Source organism: Anabrus simplex, chromosome 2 (assembly GCF_040414725.1).
Source record: "Anabrus simplex isolate iqAnaSimp1 chromosome 2, ASM4041472v1, whole genome shotgun sequence".
In the NCBI taxonomy this organism is placed as follows: domain Eukaryota; kingdom Metazoa; phylum Arthropoda; class Insecta; order Orthoptera; family Tettigoniidae; genus Anabrus; species Anabrus simplex.
The window spans coordinates 172,766,976-172,785,139 of NC_090266.1; the positions used below are offsets into that span (position 1 = coordinate 172,766,976).

At 40.1% G+C, this 18,164-nt stretch overlaps 2 protein-coding genes across 3 annotated transcripts in view; both read left to right on the forward strand.

Annotated features, from left to right (window-relative positions):
* Positions 1-90, forward strand: part of LOC136863475 (titin) — a 352,605-nt gene extending 352,515 nt beyond the window's left edge. The window contains exon 15 of the mRNA XM_067139877.2: positions 53-90. Coding sequence (XP_066995978.2) covers positions 53-90 — 38 coding nt within the window. The remainder of the gene's footprint in view (positions 1-52) is intronic.
* Positions 79-18,164, forward strand: part of LOC136863975 (titin homolog) — a 1,080,299-nt gene continuing 1,062,213 nt past the window's right edge. For both annotated transcript variants that reach the window (XM_067140444.2, XM_067140445.2), the window contains exon 1: positions 79-12,298. In XM_067140444.2, the coding sequence (XP_066996545.2) occupies positions 110-12,298 (12,189 nt within the window). In that variant the 5' untranslated portion in view covers positions 79-109. The remainder of the gene's footprint in view (positions 12,299-18,164) is intronic.

Here is an 18,164-nt window from a genome sequence, read left to right on the forward strand (position 1 = left end):
TCTTGCAATGCCTGTAGAGAACCTGAAAAAAGGTATCTTTACAATACAACAGGAGATTCAAGCTGGATCTATTGCAAGGCCAGAAAGTAAATCCAAACTTGAATCCCTCATGAAACCTTTTCAAGAATTGCAGAGGGGACTTATTCAAGTTGAGCAAGTTGTTCTCGAAGTTGCTCCTGAACTGATACCACAGACTTCTAATATGCCTGTTGTAAGATCACTGACTCAATGTGTACATACCCTTGAAAGGAAAATTACTGAGGTGCAACGGTGCACTTTATTTGACAATAGTGACCCCAAGAGGGCAGTAATTTCTAGTGTAGGCGACTTGGCACAACCACTGATCCAACTGAAAAAGACACTTGTTCAGTTATGTCTAAGTTATGAGGCTGATCAGCCAATTACAACCAAATCAAAGTTACCTAATTTAGCTGCTGCTGGAGTATTACTGGAACCTCTACTATCAGTGAGAAGTATGTTAGATGAAATAGAAAGAAATATTTCAAACTTGAAGAGTACTGAACAAGTTATGGATCCTTCCAAAGCTGAATTACTTTCCATGCTTGAACCAATCAGTGACATCAAAGCCACTATAAAAGCTGTTCAAAGACAAGCTGTTCTAGAACCCACCTCATCTAGGGTAGAAGTATTAGAGACATTGATAAAACCACTACAAACAATCCAGTGCTTAATCCAAAACATTGAAATGCTTGAATCAGGAATTCCTAGAAGTACAGTTATTCAGAAACTTATTCAGTCCATTGGTTCTTTACAGGTGGGGATAGATTCAGTAGAGAAAAGTGTTGTTTCACATGCTGAACTGAATAAGCCAGAAGTGAAAGCATTCGTCCTCACTGCACTGAAGGCACCTTTAGATGAACTGGCTGTTAAACTAAATCGAGTACAGAAGGAAGGATCTCAAAGACCAGAAGAGAAAAAATTGTCAGAAATCAATTCCATAAAATTATTGAACAACTTAGGAGAAACACTAAAATCCTTTGAAGTGACATTAAGGGATGTTAATAAGGACTTGTGTCTAAAGGGAACTGATCTTACAAATTCACAACTGCAGTCTTTATCAGAATCAGTAAGAAGTTTACAGAAAGATATTGCCATGGTGCAGCATCAGGCTGTTTTGGAATCTGGGGTAGTATCTGAAAATGAGAGTCCATCAATTTTAGAAACATTATTTCATCCTCTTCAGATGCTTCAAAAAGGGCTAGTAACAATTGAGTCACAAACTGTTGGACAAATGTGTGAAATATCTGGATCTAAAGTTGTTGAATTAGTTGCTCAAACTATTCATCAACTTGAAGAGAAAGTTTCGTATCTCGAGAAACAAGCAGACTTGAAAACAGGCCTCACAAAGGGTATGTTTACTGCAGTGGGATCACTTAGCAGTCCACTGCGGGACATTCAGCGAGGATTGGTCTTAATTGAGCAACAAATTTTGCAAGAGAGTAAAAAAGAACCACAATCTGAGATTGCAAATCTCTCAGCTCTTGAAAACCTAGTAGGACCACTAAAACAATTGAATTCTGATATCACAAACTTGTTGGATCCATCATCTGTAGCACAATATAATGATACACATGCAGAGAGAAAAGGTATTTTAACAGTATTGCAACCATTGAGTCATCATATTCCAGAAGTTCAAAGAGAAATTGATACAATTCAACAGAAAGCTGTCTTGGAAAGAGAACCAGTTTATGGCAAGTCACAAGTTACAATACTTCAGGTACTAGATCAACCTCTGCAAGATCTTAATAAAAGTCTGTTAATGATTGAAAATCTGAAGACAGCAGTTGCTAGAGAAGAACAAAAGACAGAGCATCTAGAAATACTTAAAGATGTGTCAGATAGCATTGTACAGTTGAAGCAGAAAATTAACTCTATAGAGAAATGCTCACAGGGTGGAAAGGTTGAAGATCCTAGAAAACAAGGTTTATTGCTGTTAAGAAATCTGAATGAACCATTACAAGAACTTAGTAATGGTTTACTCTTCCTACAAGATCAGGTGCAAACTATACCAGTAACTGAGCCACTACCTGAAATATCTGCCCTTCATGCTCTGAAAGACCTGACAAGCTCCTTCAACTTGTTGGAGAAGGAATTAACCAGCATAAAGAGAATAGCTCTTGAACCTATGTCTGAACAAATGGCCAAGAAGGTTAGGACTGCAGCTATGAAAGCCATTAGTAAATCCATTCAGGAACTAAGAAAAGAAATAGCAGTTGTACAACAACAAGCAGTAATTGAATCTGGTGCATTATCCATTTCAGCAGCACCTTCAGTTCTTGAGACACTTTTCAAACCACTACAGAAGTTACAAAAATGTTTATCACTGATAGAGGAGAGCAAGTTAAGTACACCACAGACAGCAAAATTGGTGGAAATGGGAAGTGTTATGATTCTGGAAGCTGTATCTCATTCAGTTGACAAACTAACTGAAAAAATATTGAAAATAAAAGAGGCTGAAGAATTGAAATCGACCAAGGCATGCAGTACTGAAAGCATATCTAAATTAGGAATTTTATCAGAACCATTAGTTGCATTAAAGCATGGGCTAGATGTAATGGAATATCAACTTATTGAAAGTTCTTCAAAAGTTAAACCTCAGTCAGCAACACTGTGTGCAATCGAGACACTAGTTAAGCCCCTGCATGATTTTGTGCAAGTATTGTCTCTTTCAGAAAATGTACAAACGTTTCCTGCAGAGAATAATGATGCACGAATGCTGGAAACAATAGTTAATCCCATGTTGCAGCTGGAAGACAGTATTGTAACAATACAAAATCAACTGGCAATTGAATCTGGTGAAAAGGGAATGATTGATGAACCATCCCTGGTTAGCATTTCTCAGCCACTGGATGATTTAAGAAAAAGATTATTGTTGATTAAAAAATGTTCTACAGATCAGACACCCATTCAGCCCCTCCTTCAGCAATCTAGTTTCTCTGCTTTGAAAGCTCTTGCTCTTCGTGTTGAGGAATTACAGAAGAATATTTGTGATGCTGACAAGCAGGCTCTATTAATGTCAACAAATGCTGAATTGTTTCAGAGTATCACGGAAGCTCTCAATCTCTTGCATGGTAGTTTCTCTGAAATTGAAGGAGGAATCCTAAGTGAAGGTCAAGTAGATCTGCTGTCAGAGAAAATAAGTCCCTCTGTACTGAAAGCTATAGCAGTTCCTGTAGAAAGGGTGGTAAAATCTTTGGTGACATCAGGGCACCAGACAGTCGCAGATAGCAGAGAGGTACCTGTCCCCTTAAAATCTGTGCAAATACTACCAAATGACCTCACTCGAGCCATCTTCGAAATACGTGATGGGCTTATACAGGTTGAAAATTTAGTTGTTTTGGAGGCAGTCGATGAGCCTGTATCAGAATTAATAGATGCATCAACAGCCAAAACTTTGATTCATGGAATGGAAAAACTGAGATGCATAAGGACTCCTCATTCTCATTCAGTTAGTGAACCAAGAAAAGAAAATATCTCAGAAAACATCAATAAATCATTAGTAATAAGTATGGAACAGCCATTAACTGAAATCAGGGAAAAATTGTCTCAAATTGAGAAAAATGTGATCGCCAGTTCATCAGGTCAAACATTATCAGAAATTGTTAGGTCAGCAATCGTGGAGGCAATATCCATTCCTGTAGAAGAAATTCAGAAGACTTTGTCAGATATCACTCATCATATCTTGTTAGAGATCCAAACAGAGGATGAGTCAAGAAAAATGGCTTCTGCACTGAAAACTATAGTAATGCCCATTCATAAATTACAGAAATGTTTAACAGTTATGGAGCAAGGTAATGCTCTAGAGATACAGGACTGGCCAATACTTCAGGAAACCAATGGGTCTGTGTTACATCATATTACTCAGACTGTTACAGACTTTCAGGAAGTTATTAATACTATCAAACAACATGCTGACTACAAAACTGGTCAAGGTAAGTCTGAATGTATTTCAGATATCACTTCAGATCTAGCAACGCTAGCTGAGCTAATCCATGAGGCTCAAAAAAGTATTGGAAAAACAGAACATCATCTCATATCTGAACCAAATGAAAATTCAATTTCTGAAAAAACAAACCATTCGATTCTACGAACAATGGCGCAGCCACTTCAAGAATTGCAGAAACATTTAGTCCAGGTGGAACAAGTTATTCTTGATGCTCAAGAAGAACCATTATTGGATAAAGGAGTTTTCTCCGGCATTAAAGTTCTAGCTCAACCTGTTCAAGAAATTCAACGGGAAATTGCTGTAGTTAATCAACAACTTGCTCTTGAAGCAGGAGGTGAATGCATATCTCAAGAAGAGAGTATTAGTATGTTGCAAAATATACTTAAGCCAGTAGAAGAGCTGCATAATGCAATTGCCCTAATTGAACAGCAAGAAGTACTGGACACAAGAGAGAGGTCAATTACTGATGAAATGAGTACTGCTGCTTTGAAAGCTGTGGTCAAACCTTTACAGCAATTACACCAAGCACTTGCCACTGTGCAGGAACACACTGTGATGGAACCAAGGGAAGAATCTATGTCTGAAAAGAGCAGTTTTTCAGTTTTGAAAACATTGGCTGAGCCTTTACATCATCTACAGCAGCATTTAGTACAGATTGAGCAGCAAATTCCCCTTGAAAGTCAGGATGATATTTCTGAACAAGGGTTAAATTTATCTCTTCTAAGAACTTTGGCTCAGCCTATCGAGGAAGTTCAGCGGGGAATTGCAGTCATTGAACACCAGACTGTACTTGATGTAAAGGGGGAAAGTATATCAGATGAAGAAAGGCTGTCATTATTACAGACCTTGGCTAAACCAATAGAGGAAATGCAGAGGGGGATAGCTCAGATTGAGCAACAGCTAATATTAGAAGGAAAGGAGGAATCAATGGCTGAAGGAAACAGTATTACTACTCTCCTATCTGTAGCTAAACCTATTCAGGAATTGCACCTTGCTCTTGCATCAGCACAGGAGCAAATTGCTCTGGAAACTAGAGAAGAATCCATCTCAGAGAAGACTAATATATCCATTTTGAAGACATTAGCTGAGCCTCTGCAACAATTACAACAGCATATAGTTCAGGTTGAACATCAAGTTCCACTAGAATTTCAAGAAGATCCTGCCTCAGAGGGGTCCAGTCTATCTCTTCTGAAAGCTCTAGCTCAACCTGTTGAAGAAATTCAACGGGGAATTGCAATGATTGAACATCAAACGATACTTGAAAGTAAGGGAGAAAGTATTTCAGAGAGGGACAGTTTGTCCATCTTACAGACCTTGGCCCAGCCCATAGTAGAACTGCATAAGGGAATAGTTCAGATCCAACAACAGGTGCTATTAGATGCTAAAGAACAATCTATATCTGAGAAAACTGATATTGCTGCATTAGAAGCAGTTGCCAATCATATTCAAGAACTTTATCAATCTATCGTTACCATGCAACCACAAATGATCTTTGAAGCCCAGGAAGAAACCCTTTCAGATAAAACCAATATTTCAATACTGAAGACACTGGGTCAGCCTCTGCAAGAGTTGCATGAACACTTAGTGCAGATAGAGCAACAAGTTGTATTTGAGCCACAGGATGAACCAATGTCAGATAAATCTAATTTATCTCTGTTGAAAACATTAGCTAAGCCTGTAGAGGATATCCAGCGTGGTATTGCAATGATTGACCATCAAACTGCACTGGAAGCCACTGGAAATAGTATATCCGAGGACAAAGCTAAAAACATACTTCATGCCCTGGCTCAACCAGTAGAAGAATTGTACAAATGCATTGCAAAGATTGAACATCAGGTAGCCGTAGAAGCACGAGAAGAATCTATGTCAGAGAAAGCTAGCATTTCATTACTGAAAACCATGGCTCAGCCAATTCGTCAATTGCATCAAGGAATTATCACTCATGAACAGACTACATTAGAAGGTGGAGAAACATTTTCGGAAAAGTGTCAGGCATCACTACTTCAAACGTTGGCTCAACCAGTACATGAGCTGCGTCAAGGGTTGGCTGTTATAGAACATTTAGTAATGATGGAGCCTAAAGAAGAACCACTATCTGTGAAGGAAGATATTTCACTGCTCCAAACATTAGCTCATCCTGTTCATGAAATTCAACAGCAACTTGCTCAAATTGAACAACAGATTACCTTAGAAGCTGAGCATTCTCAGGGAAGAGTAGGTCTAGACCTACTGCATTCCATGGCGGTGCCACTTCAAGAACTTAAGAGAAATATTGCTATAATTGAACAACATGCTCAACTTGAAATTGGTGAAAAGTGTGTAGGTATGGCTGACATACCACTTATAAAAGCTCTAGCAAAGCCATTGCAAGAACTGGAGAGAGGCATATTACTGATTTCTCAGCAAGAAATTCTTGAAGGTTTTGTTGAACCTACTTCTGAAGATGGTACGAACTTCTCTGATTTGCCTACACTTGCAAGCTCCAAAGAGGCATCTCAAAACCTAGATTTGGTGAATGTTGAAGAACAGTGTATTCTTGAAGGAGATCTTTTTACTCTCTCAGAGAAACCTGATGTGCAAGATATTAAGGCAATGGCTACATGTGCAAATGAGCCCTTGAAGATACGTGCTCTTGGTGAACAACAGGCAACCTTTAAATATGAACAAGATTCTCTCTCTGATCTTGAGGGTCTTACATCCCATTCAGTTTCGGAATGTGAAGAGAAAGCAGGTGTCATAACTGAAGATGGATATCACAAAGGTGTTGCCATCTTAGAGGAGCAGAATATAATCTCGGGGGCAGAAGTACTTAGTGGAAGTAAGGGGGATGTTCAGAAAATTACTGCCAAAGTGGCCACCGTTTCTGAAAGAGGAATTGCAATGGCAGAATCTCAAGATGTGTTGACAGCAGCTGGAGACCTCAAGTCATTCAAGGAACTGTCGATAGCTAAGGCCACAATTGAAGAAACATCTCAGCGTTGCATTGCTCTCGCTGAAGGCCAAGAAGTATTGAACTCTCCAGAAGAGTTAATAAATTTACCCCAAAGTGATCTGATGGCAAATGCTGAAGTAAAATTCACTCAGCTTGGTTTAGCAACTGTAGAGCAACAACAATTATTTTCAGAGATGGGAGAGATAAGTGCAAACCAAGTCAGCAGAGAAGAAGCAGATATTAATCAAGTATCATTTTTGGGAGTTCCAGAGGTACAACAAGCAGAAATGCTGCAAGAAGAACATGTTGAGACATTATCAAATATTGAGAGCCTGTCAAAGGAAGAATATGCAATGGAATCTGATGGATCGTTACAAGAAGCTGCAGTGATAGAGGAAAATGAAGCAGTAATGCATGGTAGTACTATATCTGGTTGTCCTGTACCTGAAGCACAAGTTGCAAAATTAGCGGAATCATCCCAGAGAGAGGCCTTTGAACTCGAGGAAGTAATGCCATTATCTGAGGCAGAAACTTTAATTACAGAAACTGAGAATAGAACAGAAGCTGATGTGAAATTAATAGCTCTTGTAGCAGAAACTGCTATTATCCAAGATATTCCAGTGACACAGAACAATAAGCTTGAGACAGATCTGGAGAAGGAATGTGATATGGCTGAAAATAGTAAGAGGGATGAACGACGTGCTTATAGTGAAGACCAAGCGGTACAGAGTACAGAAGAGACTGAAGGACTGATCCCCAAGAAGAAAGAAGACCAAAAAATAGAGGAAAACGAGGTAATTATAAAGAAAGCCGATGAACAAATGCAAGAAGGAGAGCTACTAGGAATTAAAGAGGGAGAGAAGCATGTACAGGAGAAACAGAAGAAAATTGATGAGGATGACAGATTAAAGAAACTAGAAGAGAAACAAAGTAGTCTGAAAATTGAAAACGAAGAAGTTCAAAAGAGTGAAAAAGAAGAAGAAAGAATTCATAAGAAAAAGATAGAGGAAGAAGGAAAGCAAAAAGATAGGGGAGAAGAGTACCAGCCTGAGAAGAAAGAAGAAGTAGCTCAGGCAAAGGGCAAGACAGAAGAACAGAATAATGAAGAATGTGTTGAAAGGAAAGAAGAGGAGAATTTTGAGAAGTTTACAATAAAAGATAAGAGAAAGAAAGAGGAAGAGGACAAAATCAAGAAGACGAGAGAAGCGGAAGAAAGAATTTGCTTAGAAAAAGAAGAGGCACTTTCTAAACAGAACAAAAATGAGGAAAATGCCAAGCGTAAGAAGCAAGAAGAAGTAGAAATACAACCTAATCCACAGACAAAGGAGGAAGAGCTTCAGAAGGTGGAAGAGAGCGAAAAGAAAATGAGAAAGGATGATGAACAAAAGAAAGAAGAACTGGAACAAAAGAAAAAAGAGACTGAAGAACTCGGGATAAAACAAAACGAGGACGAGAAGTTTAAAAAATCCGATAAAGAGAAAGAAGGGGTAGCTAAAAGAAAGAATAAACAAGATACTGAATCAAAACAGAAAGGGGAGCAAGTAGATATCAAGAAAAAGGAAAAAGATGATTTGGAATTAAAAAGGAAACAGGAAATACATAAGAAGGAAGGTGAGGCTCCACTCAAACTTCAGGAAGAGGAATCAAAACGAAAAATAGCAGACCCGGAGAGGATGAAAGGAGAGGGGAATATGGATAATAAAATGAAAGAAACAGAAGAAACTGAAGGAAAAAGGAAAGAGACTGAAGAATTGAAGAGTAAGGTAAAAGATGATGAGAAGGTAAACGACGAAAAGTTCAAAACGATGGAGGAAGAAATAAAAATAAAGAAGGGTAACGAAGACGCTGAAGTGAGGAAAGGTCAAGAGGAGAAAGAGAATGAAAGCCAAGAAAGAGAGGAGAAAGTTTTGAAACGCGAAGAAGAGGCAGATCAGGTGCTGAAGAAAGAAAAGGAGGCAGAGCTGCAGAAAAGAGAGGAAGAACGTAAGAAGTCATTGGAAGAAGATCGCAGGAGGAAGATAGAGGGAGGCGAGGAAGAAAATCGGGGCGATGTACATCAGCGAAATGAAATTGAAGAAGTAGAACGGAAGAAAAAGGAAGATGACGAGCTTGAACGCAAGAGAATGGAAGAGAATGAGGAGCTAATGAAATCAGAGAAAGATAAAGAAGAACGAATGAGGAAGGAGGAAGAAAAGGATGAAAAAGAGAAGGCAGGAAGAGAGCGTAAAGAAATGGAGATGGAAGAAGCCAAACAGAAAAAGGAGAAAGATGATAGACTTAGGAAGGAGGAAGCACAGAAAAAGGAAGACGATCGAAAGAGAAAAGATCTGGAAGATCGTAAGATAAAGAAGGAGGCGGAAAAAAAGAAAAAAGAGGAAGGAGATGAATGTAAAAGAAAGAAGATGGAAGAAGAAGATCGAAAGAGAAATGAGTTAGAAGATCGTAAGATAAAGGAGGAGGAAAGGAAGAGAAAAGAAGAAGAGGAATGTAAGAGAAAGGAGATGGAAGAAGAACGAAAGAAAAAAGAGCTAGAAGATATTAAGATAAAGGAGGAAGAAGAAAGAAAGAGGAAGGAGGAAGAGGAATGTAAGAGAAAGCAGATGGAAGATGAAGAACGAAAGAGAAAAGAGATAGAAAATCGTAAGATAAAGGAGGAAGAAGAAAGAAAGAAGAAAGAGGAGGAGGAGGAACTTAAGAGAAAGAAGATAGAAGAAGATGAACGAAAGAGGAAAGAACTAGAAGATCAGAAGTTAAAGGAGGAGGAAGAAAGAAAGAAGAAAGAGGAAGAGGAACGTAAGAGAAAGAAGATGGAAGAAGAAGAAATAGAAGAACGAAAAAGAAAAGAGCTGAAAGATCAGAAGTTAAAGGAGGAAGAAGTAAGAAAGAAGAAAGAGGAAGAGGAATACAAGAGAAAGAAAGTGGAAGAAGAAGAAGAACGAAAAAGAAAAGAACGGGAAGATCAGAAGTTAAAGGAGGAGGAAGAAAGAAAGAAGATCGAGGACGATGAACGTAAGAGAAAGGAGATGGAAGAGGAAGAAAAAGAACGGAAGAGAAAAGAGCTAAGAGATCGTAAGTTAAAGGAGGAGGAAGAGAGGAAGAAAAACGAGGAAGAGGAACGTAAGAAAAAGATGAAAGAAGAAGAAGAACAAAAGAGAAAAGAGCTGGAAGATCAGAAGTTAAAGGAGGAGGAAGAAAGAAAGAAGATCGAGGAAGATGAACGCCAGAGAAAGGAGATGAAAGAAGAAGAAGAAAAGAGGAAAAAGCTGGAAGATCAGAAGTTAAAGGAAGAGGAAGAAAGAAAGAAGATCGAGGAAGATGAACGTAAGAGAAAGGATACGAAAGAAGAAGAACAACAACAAAAGAGAAAAGAGCTGGAAGATCAGAAGTTAAAGGAAGAGAAAGAAAGAAAGAAAAACGAAGAAGATGAACGTATGAGAAAGGAGATGAAAGAAGAAGAAGAAAAAAAGATAAAAGAGCTGGAAGATCAGAAGTTAAAGGAAGAGGAAGAAAGAAAGAAGAACGAGGAAAGGGAACGTAAGAGAAAGGGGATGGAAGAAGAAGAAGAACGGAAGAGAAAAGAGCTAAAGTTAAAGGAGGAAGAAGATAGGAAGAAAAAAGAGGAAGAGGAACGTAAGAGAAAGAAGATGAAAGAAGAACGAAAGAGAAAAGAGCTGGAAGATCAGAAGTTAAAGGAAGAGGAAGAAAGAAAGGAGAACGAGGAAAGGGAACGTAAGAGAAAGAAGGTGGAAGAAGAAGAACGAAAAAGAAAAGAACTAGAAGATCAGAAGTTAAAGGAGGAGGAAGGAAGAAAGAAGAAAGAGGAAGAGGAACGTAAGAGAAAGGAGATGGAGGAAGAAGAACGAAAGACAAAAGAAATAAAAGATCGTAAGTTGAAGGAGGAGGAAGAAAGGAAGAAGAGAGAGGAAGAGGAACGTGAGAGAAAGAAGATGAACGAAGAAGAAGAACGAAAGAGAAAAGAAGTGAAAGATCAGAAGTTAAAGGAGGAAGAAGAAAGGAAGAATAAGGAGGAAGAAGAACGTAAGAGAAAGAAGATAGAAGAAGAAAGACAGAGGAAAGAGCTAGAAGATCGTAAAATAAAGGAGGAGGAAGAAAGAAAGAGTAAAGAGGAAGAATGTAAGAGGAAGAAGACGGAAGAAGAGGAACGAATGAAAAGAGAGCTAGACAATCGTAAGATAAAGGAAGACGGTGAGAGGAAGAAGAAAGAAGATGAATATGAGAAAAATGAGAAGGAAAAAGAAGAACGAGAGGTAAAAGAACTGGAAGATCGTAAGATGAAGGAAGAGGAAGAGAGGAAGAAGAAAGAGGCGGAAGAAGATAAGAGAAAGGAAAAGGAAGAAGAAGAACGAAGGATAAAAGACCTACAGGATCGTAAGTTGAAGGAGAGGAAAAAGAAAGAGGAGGATGAATATAAGAGAAAAGAAAAGGAAGAAGAACGAAAGAAGGCAGAGTTGCTAGAAATTGAAAGTAAGAAGAAGGATGTTGACAAACGTAAGAAAACGGAAGACGAAACTTTGACGAAAGAGAAAGAGGCGAGAAAAATGAAAGAACAGGAAGAACTGAAGAAGAGGGACAGGGGAGAGACGGAACAAGAAGATAAAGGAAACTATGATTCGAAGCAGAAAAAGGAGGATGAATTTGTTGTGCATGAAAAAGAAGTGGTTACGCAGGGAAATAAAGAGAACGAACTTAAAAATCGGGAGGACGATAAAGCAGTACGGCAACAAATGGAAGAAAAAGTGAAGCCTAAAGGAGATGCAGGGGAGGATAAGAGAAAGAAAAAGAAGGAAGACACTGAAGGAAAAAAGGAAGAAATGGAGGGTAAGAGGAAGAGTGTTAGTAAGCGTAGGAAACAGGAGGAAGTTCAAAAACTGAAAACGGCAAGTGAAGAACGGGATGATAAAATTAGGGGAGACGATGAGCATGTTGAAAAGAACGAGGGGGAAGAGCAACGGAAAAGTGAAAGAATAGGAATGAAGGGTAGTGAATCTGAGAAGGAAATGGAGGGAAAGAACTCTGGTGATAAGTTGTCACTTTCAAAGGAAAATGAGCAAAGAGCATCTCGAAAGAGGTATGATGATCAGAATGCGAAGAAAACCGATATTTCTGATGAAACGGACTCCAGCGAAGTTTGGATGGTTAGCAGAGTAACCCAGCGCTCAAGGAGTTCTGATCCCAAGCAATGGAAGGAGGACGACTCCTTAGTACAAGAAACCTCCCTAGAAAGCAGTGATACACTTACTCCATCTGATGCCACAAGCACCTTGACCTCTGTTCAGCGATCTAAATCTCGACACAGAGGAGACCGGAGTCTGTCCAGTTTCGAAGAGCTGCCATCTGACGCCTCCCATCGTCGGTCTGGACCCAGGGAGAAAGTTGAGGTGAGTGTCAATTGCTCATAGTGGTTAGTGTAAAACTCAGTTTCTTTTACTGAGGAAACTTCTATATAGCAGTTATAGCAAGCTTAAACGCCACCATAAAGCACGCACGGCAAGTGTGCAAGCTTAGGGTAGATGAGGCCAGGTTCAGGTAATGAACAAAGCTTGGCAATGAAGCACATACTGTTGACGTTAGCGACCACATGCAAAACTTTACTCTTTTAAGAATGGTTATATTTCATATAATATGTAATCATGGAATAACAGGATAAAAGAAAAAAAAGTAGCATGAAATGCTTTTCTCAAACATAGACAAATTACGCTAGAAATCTCCTTAAAAGTTAACTTATTTTAAAATTATGATTTACTATCCTTGGACATTATCAATCAATAATCAATCATCTGCATTAGAGGCTGTCACCCAGGTGGCAGATTCTCTCCCAGTTGTTTATCTAGCCTTTTTTTAAATGTTTTAAAAACTGGGAAATTTATCGAACATTCTTCTTCTTCTTTTCCTGCCGCTTTTCCCACACCTGTGGGGTCGCGGGTGCGAACTGCGTCGCACATGTGGACTTGGCCCTGTTTTACGGCCGGATGCCCTTCCTGACGCCAACCCTCTATGGAGGGATGTAAGCACTATTGCGTGTTTCTGTGGTGGTTGGTAGTGTAGTATGTTGTCTGAATATGATGAGGAGAGTGTTGGGACGGACATATACACCCAGTCCCCGAGCCAGAAGAATTAATCAGAAGCGATTAAAATCCCCGACCCGGCCGGGAATCGAACACGGGACCCTCTGAACCGAAGGCCAGTACGCTGACCATTCAGCCAACGAGTCGGACGGGAAATTTATCGAACATTATCCCTGGTAAATTATTCCATTCCCTTATTCCCCGTCCTATAAATGCATATTTGTCCCAGTTTGTCCTTTTGAATTCCAACTTTATCTTCATATGATCTTTCATACTTTTAAAGCCCCACCCAAGCTTATTCGTTTACTGATGTCATTCCACGCCATTTCTCCACTGACAGATCTGAACATCTCTCTTAGTCGAGCAGCTCGTCTTCCTATTACCAAGTCGTCTTAGTCCAAAGTTTGCAATATTTTCGTAAGAATACTCTTTTGTCGGAAATCACTAAGAAAAAATCGTACTGCTTTCCTTTGGATCTTTTCCAGTTCTCGTATGAAGTAATCCTGGTGAGGGTCCCATACACTGGAACCATATTCTAACTGGGGTCTTACCAGAGATTTATACACCCTCTCTTTTACATCCTCACTAAAACTCCTAAATACCCACATAACCATATGAGGTGATCTCTAGGGTAACCTTTATTTACAAACTCGTCAATGTGATTACCCCAACGAAAGTGTTTCCTAGGTACTTACAGTGATTGTCATGAGGTACTTTCACATCATTAACAACCAAGTTAATTAAAACTGAGATAAATTTTCCTCTTGGTAAAAATATTATGATAGTAAACGGGGTGAAAAGTCAGTTTGTAAGTTCCTCCAAGAGGAATGCCTGGCTCCATGGCTAAATGGTTAGCGTGCTGGCCTTTGGTCACATGGGTCCCGGGTTCGATTCCCGGCAGGGTCAGGAATTTTAACCATCATTCGTTAATTTCACTGGGGCTGGGTGTATGTGTCATCTTCATCATCATCATATCATCCTCATCACGTCGCCTACGGGTGTCAAATCAAAAGACCTGCAACTGGCGAGCCGAACATGTCCTCGGACACTCTCGGCACTAAAAGCCATACGCCATTTCATTTCATCATAACATTGTATGCCATTCATCTCACAACTTCATCCAGGTCCTTTTGTAGTCGCTCATTTTTAATGCTATTTATTCGAGGCGTCGACCTACCTGCATGGCTTGGAGTTGTCAGGATTATTTGCTTTAACTTGCAACAAAGAATTATCCATATGGTCAAGAACCACAAGTAGTGGCATAAAATCCTCTAATTGAACTCCTACTACCTACAAAAATAGCCCACTTACAATACTTACATAAGCAGCAACAATTAGCAATCATAACTTACAGCAAGAGTCGCGCGGGACTGTCAGTTCGCATCAATTATTTGTTTCAACACTACCGCACAGAATGAAGCGAGATGAGAGAATGACGCATGGGAACCCTTGACATGAAAGCGGTCGGTGGATGCAGAGTGGGTTTCGGCCCTTGGGTTTAGTCCCTTAAGAGGCCACGGCTTGCCCGTGGTCCAACAGCTCTGTACTCTGACCGGCCAACCGAGCAGAGGAAAGTTGGCCACGGCTCTACCGTGGCTCTACGCCTCTGCATTCGGGAGACGGCCCTGGGGCACAGTACCGGACTTCACGCCTGGCTCCACCCGTCGGCTGTCCTGAGAATGGTTTTCCGTGGTTTTCCATTCTCCTGCACTAAGGCGAATGCCGGGACAGTTCGTAGTATAGGCCACGGCCGTCCACCCCCTAACCTTCTCCGCACATCTCCTTCACCGTAACAAATCTCCCGGCCTGAGAGACGGCGTCACCGTCTAAGAGGCCCGCCTCCCCCTTCAGGGGAGGAATGAAAACGTTTAGTAGTAGTAGTAACATGAAGGTACTGAAATCACATTAAGGTCAAGGACAAGCGGAGGGATGAGAAAATACAAGTGTAAGGACTATGAGTCCGCGTGCGAGAACTGCAGGGTTCCTTCGAGGATGGAAGTGTAGTGAAACAGATTGTCGCAAGGTTTATGATAGGCATTGCAGTAAATTCATAATTGAGAACCACGGTGTTTGCTCACAGACCAGATAGCCTTACACTTTACACGTATTATCTTCAGAACGGCTTTGTACTAGGGATAGACTCATACGTAAGCAGGAAGTAGAAAATGTGGAAATATAAGATGAGTTGCTGCTTGGAATCGTTTGAAACATTGGCAGCCGTGTATTCATAATGAAAGTATAAAGAATAAATTGGCAATGCAGACTTTGGATGAAGGCTGTGCGTATGAATAGGTTTGGTAGTAGGGACATTTAGGGTCATTGTAGGAATGTCGGTTACCTAAGAGTATAATGAAACCATAAAGGGTAAGAAGAGCAGAAGGATGGCCGGACTGAGTAGCTCATACAATCAAGTTCAGGGGTATTTGAAGTTAAAATACATCAGCCTCATATCAGTAGATTTACTGGCTCATGGAAAACCTGCGGGACAAAATTCCGATACGTTGGCGTCTCAGAAAACTGTATAGGTAGTCCGTGGGACGGAAAACCATTAGCATTATTATTAGAAGCAGAAACAGATCGACGAGATTGCGTAGAACCTGTTTAATGAGTTTGAGCCTAGAAGCAAATATAGAATCACGGAAGTACTAGATCACTGGAAGAGATTTGCGGACTGTACGCTGAAATTCATAATATACTATAATTAATATTTACTTATTATTTATGTATTTATTTATTTATTTATTTATTTATTTATTTATTTATTTATTTATTGCCGGGCTGAGTGGGTTGAGGCTCTGGCCTTCTGACCGTAACTTGAAGGATTCAATCCTAACTGTGTCCGGTGGTATTTAAAGGTGCCCAAATACTTCAGCTTCGTGTCGGTAGACGCGTCTCCAAAAACCGTAAAAAGAGTAGTTAGTGGGACGTAAAGCCAATAACCTTATTTATTTATTTATTTATTTATTTATTTATTTATTTATTTATTTATTTATTTATATGATAAGATGTAGTTTTTTCAAAAGTGTGTTGAAGTTCAGACACATCCTTAGCCGTAGCGGCAACATTGGGGATAGCTGTTTGTTTATTATGCATCCGTTGCTATTTTAAGAGACCATTTATTACTCTCCCTCCCTTTTGAATCATGAGAGTGAAAGAGCTGAACTTTCTACACAGAGGAAGAAGGAAATTTGGATTATTGGACCTCTGAAATTTCTTCGCAGCTAAAATGGAAAAATTTGTACTGCGAAGAAACATTAATTGACCTAGAATGAGCCTCTCAAAAATTTCTGGTGAGCTAATATCTTTGTTACAGCGAATTAATGGATGGATTAAAATTAATTTTGCAGTACGAAACCGAACAAACCTTTAATGAGTTATCTACTGTACACGCATGTCAGGTTAATCGCACAATGCGTTTCAAAGTTTGCTTCTCAAGGGCCGAGAGAATCAGTAATTGAAATTAATTCGTGAGTTTTGCACGATAACATTATTGTCTTTTCTATAAGAGAAAGCTCGAAATTAGTAAAATATAGCCTGTTACAAATCATCTAAAAAATTATTTCATCCATCTGCCTTTCATCATTCAGTGTGCAGGCCGCTGTGAATTAACTAAGCAAGTCCACAAACTTCTGTAGTTCCGTGGCTTCGTTCAGGTTCCTTTAAATGATTAAAAATGAGTCTCACCATCGCGGTCCAGCCACTTCTCTTACCCTCTATGACCGAGTCCTGTATTCTTCTACGTATCTTTTTTTAACAATCTGTTTTACGTCGCACCGACACATATAGGTCTTATGGCGACGATAGGATGGGAAAGTGCTAGGAGTGGGAATGAAGCGGCCGTGGCCTTAATTAAGGTACAGCCCCAGGCATTTGCCTGGTGTAAAAAGGGGAAAAATAACATCTTCAGGGTTGCCAACACTGGGGTTCAAACCCACTATCTCCCGAAAACAAGCTGAGAGCTACGTGACCAAACCCCACAGCCACTTGCTCCATCTTCTAGACATCCTATCATCCTCCATTCACCTTACATTGCCTCACCTCCGATGACGATATATACACACGGCTTCATCCATTTATTTCATTCCTAAATTAACCCGTTCCTCTTCATTGTGAGTACCCTCCTGCCATTGTTCTTACCTGTTTGTTCCAGGAATCATTCTTTCATGCCCGTTACTTCTGCCAACTTTTGAATAATATATCTTGGATGATCAATCAATCAATCAATCAATCAATCAATCAATCAATCAATCAATCAATCAATCAATCAATCAATCAATCAATCAATCACTATAGATCTGCATTTAGGGCAGTCGCCCAGGTGGCAGATTCCCTATCTGTTGTTTTCCTAGCCTTTTCTTAAATGATTTCGAAGAAAATGGAAATTTATTGAACATCTCCCTTGGTGAGTTATTCCAATCCCTAACTCCCCTTCCTATAAACGAATATTTGCTCCAATTTGTCAACTTAAATTCCAACTTTATCTTCATATCGTGATCTTTCCTACTTTTAAAGACACCAAACCAAACCAAACCCCATGGCACTACAGCCCTTGAAGGGCCATGGCCTACCAAGCGACCGCTGCTCAGCCCGAAGGCCTGCAGATTACGAGGTGTCGTGGGGTCAGCACGACGAATCCTCTCGGCCGTTATTCTTGGTTTTCTAGACCGGGGCCGCTATCTCACCGTCAGATAGCTCCTCAATTCTAATCACGTAGGCTGAGTGGACCTCGAACCAGCCCTCAGGTCGAGGTAAAAATCCCTGACCTGGCCGGGAATCGAACCCGGGGCCTCCGGGTGAGAGGCAGGCACGCTACCCCTACACCACGGGTTTAAAGACACCACCCACACTTATTCGTCTACTGATGTCCTCCCACGCCATCTCTCGACTGACAGCTCGGAACATATCACTAAGTCGAGCAGTTCGTCTCCTTTCTCCCAAGTCTTCCCACCCCAATCATTGCAACATTTTCGTAACGCTACTCTTTTGTCGGAAATCACCCAGAACAAATCGAGCTGCTTTTCTCTGTATTTTTTCCAGTTCTTGATTCAGGTAGCCTAATCCTGGTGAGGGTCCAATGCACTGGAACCATACTCTAGTTGGGGTCTTACCAGAGACTTGTATGCCCTGTCCTTTACATACTTACTATCCGGCTCCATGGCTAAATGGTTAGCGTGCTGGC